This window comes from Colobus angolensis, unplaced genomic scaffold, assembly GCF_000951035.1.
Source record: "Colobus angolensis palliatus isolate OR3802 unplaced genomic scaffold, Cang.pa_1.0 Scaffold169, whole genome shotgun sequence".
NCBI lineage: Eukaryota > Metazoa > Chordata > Mammalia > Primates > Cercopithecidae > Colobus > Colobus angolensis.
In genome coordinates this window covers 1,543,343-1,547,418 of record NW_012114810.1, presented here as the reverse complement: position 1 = coordinate 1,547,418, position 4,076 = coordinate 1,543,343, and the positions used below count along the sequence as shown (strand labels likewise).

The window sequence follows — 4,076 nt, the reverse complement described above, 5'->3', positions numbered from 1 at the left end:
AAATTAGCTGGGTGTGGTGGTGGGCGCCTATAATCACAGCTACTCAGGAGGCTGAAGCAGGAGAATCGCTTGAACCCAGGAGGTGGAGGTAGCAGTAGGCAGAGATCGTGCCATTGCATATCACCCTGAACAAGAATGAAACCAAAAAAAAAAAAAAAGAAAAAGTTTTGTGGGCCTATGTTCTCCTCCCTAGTGGCCCTGAGCCCACTCACTGGTCATCAGTCTCCATGGTGCCACCCCGTCGAGCCTCTCCCTGGATGGATTCCATGGCTGTGGAATACAGAGCCTTTTGGGGGGCCGGTCTTCGAGTGTCAACTGAGTACTGTGTTTCGCTGCTTAAGGGCTCTCGTTGTGCATGATCTATATTATGGATTGACATCAAGAGGCTATAATCCATTATCTTGAAGCTCTGCAGCACCTAACGGAAGGAAAAAACATGATCTGAGCCTTGGGGGAAATAAAAATATTTTGTAGGATCTCACCATTTTTTTTGTTTTTTTTGAGAAAGGGTCTCAATCTGTCTCCCAGGCTACAGTACAGTGATGTGATCTCGGCTCACTGTAGCTGCAACCTCCCAGGCTCAAAGGATCCACCTATCTCAGCCTCCCAAGTAGCTGGGACTACAGGCACACACCACTACACCTGGTTAATTTTTTATTTTTCGTAGAGACAGGGTTTCACCATGCTGCCCAGCTGGTCTCTAATTTCTAGACTCAAGGGACCTGCCTATCTCAGCCTTCCAAAGTGCTGGGACTATTGGTATGAACCACCACGCCTGGCTTGACAGCTTTCATGATGTAATTATTTAATTTAGTCTTACAGTGAACCTGTAAGGCTAAACACAGGATTATCTTTTGCCTCTTCCTACTTTTTTCCCTGGAGAAAAGTATGTTAACCTCCTCTGGCTAGATTTTATTTATTTATTTATTTTATTTTATGCCTCCACCCCTTTTTTTTTTTTTTGGAGACTAAGTCTTGCTCTGTCGCCAGGCTGGAGTACAATGGTGCGATCTCGGCTCACTGCAACCTCCAACTCCTGGTTCAAGCGATTCTCCTGCCTCAGCCTCCCAAGTAGCTGGGATTACAGGCACGTGCCACCACATCCAGCTAATTTTTGTATTTTTAGTAGAGTTGGGGTTTCACCATGTTGGCCAGGCTGGTCTCGAATGCCTGACACGGTGATCTGCCTGCCTCAGCCTCCCAAAGTGCTGGGATTACAGGCGTTAGCCACTACGCCCAGCCTGGTTAGTCTTTATTTACATACCCTTAGCTTTCTCTCATTTGAGTAAACATAATTTTTCCAAGTCCCACTGCCTAGCCCACAAGATCATCTTTGTTCTTTCCATGTATGTCTCCATGAAGAGAACACTACCTTCTCGAGAGAACAAGGAATACGTATTTGTGCTGTGAAGATTCCACAATGAGGTTGTGGCAAAGTACACTTTGTGACAGAACAGATCTGTGGTAGGACCTTGTATGACTAGCTTCAATTGAGTTAAACATTTACTGAATCCCCACCATGTAGGCACTGTGCCTCCTTACAGAGATATAAAGATATTAAAGAGAAAGTTTCTGTCCTCAAGGACATTATACATTTAGAAAGGGATACAAATGTAAAATAAACACAATACAGTTTAATATGTGCAACACTGGGAAGTGTTCACATGATAGAAGAGTACAGAGGTCAAGAGTGATATCTAGGCCGGGTACGCTGGCTCACACCTGTAATCCTAGCACTTTGGGAGGCGAAGGCAGGCAGATCACTCGAGGTCAGGAGTTCAAAACCAGTGGGGCCAAAATGGTGAAATCCTGTCTCTACGAAAAATACAAAAACTAGCCAGGCATGGTGATGGGCACCTGTAATCCCAGCTACTTGGGAGGCTGAGGCAAGAGAATCGCTTGAACCTGGGAGACGGAAATTGCAGTGAGCCGAGATCGTGCCATTGCACTCCAACTTGGGCGACAAGAGTGAAACTCGTCTCAAAAAATAAAAAATAAAGTAAAACGTAGATACATTTATCTATTAATGACAGGGGCAGCATGAGAGGATGAAATAGGATAAAAAGTTAAGGTAGCTTGTTAAGAAACAAAGCTAGGGAGATGAGAGTCAGAAAATGGTTAAGTGCCAAACATGTGATATCCCTATTGAGAGCAACAGCAAATGGACTGAAGAACGATATTGAAAGCCCAAGTGGGGTTGGACATCATAAATCTGTAGAGATGCCAGTATACATGCTTGTATAATATTCTTCAGCAGCACTCAGCTTCCAAAATATAAATTTGGATTTGGCATCCAGGACCAAAATCTGAGGAAGGATGATGCTGGTGTGAAAATAAGCAGAACATTTGACTATGAGGCCTAGGCTAGCTAGAGAAGGAAATAAATCCCACTGTGGGAGGATAAATGGGGAGAAAGTAAAACTGTAAAGGAATAGCAATGAACTAATTAAAAGTTATTTTAAATGCAGCCCAGGACATACAGTGCTAAGGAACAGAGTCCCATCTCCCACAAACTTAATGCCTAAGAACAATCAAGCTGTTTCAGTAACTCAGATTTTTTGGTGTCTAAATAACAAACTCACCAAACAGTCACGCTGCAGGGTCTTACAGAGAGCATTGTACATGTCAGCATCCAAAAAAAGACCATCAGGGATGTCTTGTAAGAAGTCTAGGTCTTTAAACGTGGGAAGAGGCTTCTCTCGCTCTTTCTGGGAAGCCCGCCGTTTGTAGGTTGAGCCTTTGAGGTCATATTTGATATGCATTTTTACCGATCTTGGTAAAAGATTGTTCATCACCACAATTCGAATGTTCTTGCCACCTGCCTGCACACAGTACAGTCCATAGAATTTAGGCAGCAAAGTCCGAGGGTTCTGGTTGAGGTTCTGAGAACACAAAAGTAAACAGAAGTAGGAGAACAACTTAGCTGATTTTCAGTGAAACGTGAGGGCAAAAGTTACCACCCATCCTCCCTTTATCTCCTATATGAGATTCAGACACAATCTGTCTGCCCATAAACCTACATCATATATGCTTTAAATTTCCCTATACATCTATTTCAATGATAAGTTCACCATCAAGTTGTGCCACAGACTCTCCAATACAGAAATCAGTCAGGATACCAATGTAAGATGGATATATTTCTTCAGAGAGATTTAAGAGAAGACGACACCCTCTGCCCTGGGTATGTATATTCTTGAGGGTAGTAAGGCAGGTAAGGAGAGTTACCTAACTTCTCCAGAACCTCCAATAGCAATCAGTCACAGTAAGGCTGCAGAGAGTATTATCAAGGGAAATAACCTACTTCATTCCCCAAACTAGAAGCTGAACTAAGAACAGAAGACGAAAACAGCCAGGTGCAATAGCTCATGCCTATAATCCCAGTACTTTGGGAGGCCAAAAGGAGGATCACTTGAGCTCAAGAATTTGAGACCAGCGTGGGCAATATAGCAAGACCTCATCTCTACTAAAAATGTATAAAAATTAGGCCGGCCACAGTGGCTCATGCCTGTAATCCCAGCACTTCGGGAGGCCGAGGCAGGCGGATCACAAGGTCAGGAGTTCGAGACCAGCCTGATCAACATGGTGAAACCCTGTCTCTACTAAAAAATAAAAAATGAGCTTGGTGTGGTGGCACATGCCTGTAATCCCAGCTACTCAGGAGGCTGAGGCAGGAGAATTGCTTGAACCCAGGAGGCAGAGGTTGCAGTGAGCCCAGATTGCACCACTGTACTCCAGCCTGGATGACAGAGCGAGACTCTGTCACGAAAAAATAAAATAAGTTTACAAAAAGTAGCCAAGTGTGGTGCGTGTCTTTAGTCCCAACTACGTGGGAGGCTGAGGTGGGAGGATCACTTGAGCCTGGGAGATTGGCAACACTTAAAATAGAATAGATAAACAAAACCTCTTTTACCATAGAAAGGCAAAAGAAATGGGGTGAAAAGCACAAAACTGAACTACACTTTTTTTTGTTTTTTTTTGAGACAGAGTCTTGCTCTGCCACCCAGGCTGGAGTGCAGTGGCACAATCTTGGCTCACTGCAACCTCCGCCTCCCGGGTTCACGCCATTCTCCTGCCTC

General features: G+C 44.2%; 1 protein-coding gene across 4 annotated transcripts in view; it reads right to left on the bottom strand.

Annotated features, from left to right (window-relative positions):
- The window catches only part of PIP5K1A (phosphatidylinositol-4-phosphate 5-kinase, type I, alpha), a 52,426-nt gene that overhangs the window by 13,049 nt on the left and 35,301 nt on the right, over nucleotides 1-4,076 (bottom strand). For all 4 annotated transcript variants that reach the window (XM_011937852.1, XM_011937855.1, XM_011937854.1 and 1 more), the window contains 2 exons: nucleotides 2,583-2,882; nucleotides 213-418 (listed from right to left, as the gene is read on the bottom strand). In XM_011937852.1, the coding sequence (XP_011793242.1) occupies nucleotides 213-418; nucleotides 2,583-2,882 (506 nt within the window). The remainder of the gene's footprint in view (nucleotides 1-212; nucleotides 419-2,582; nucleotides 2,883-4,076) is intronic.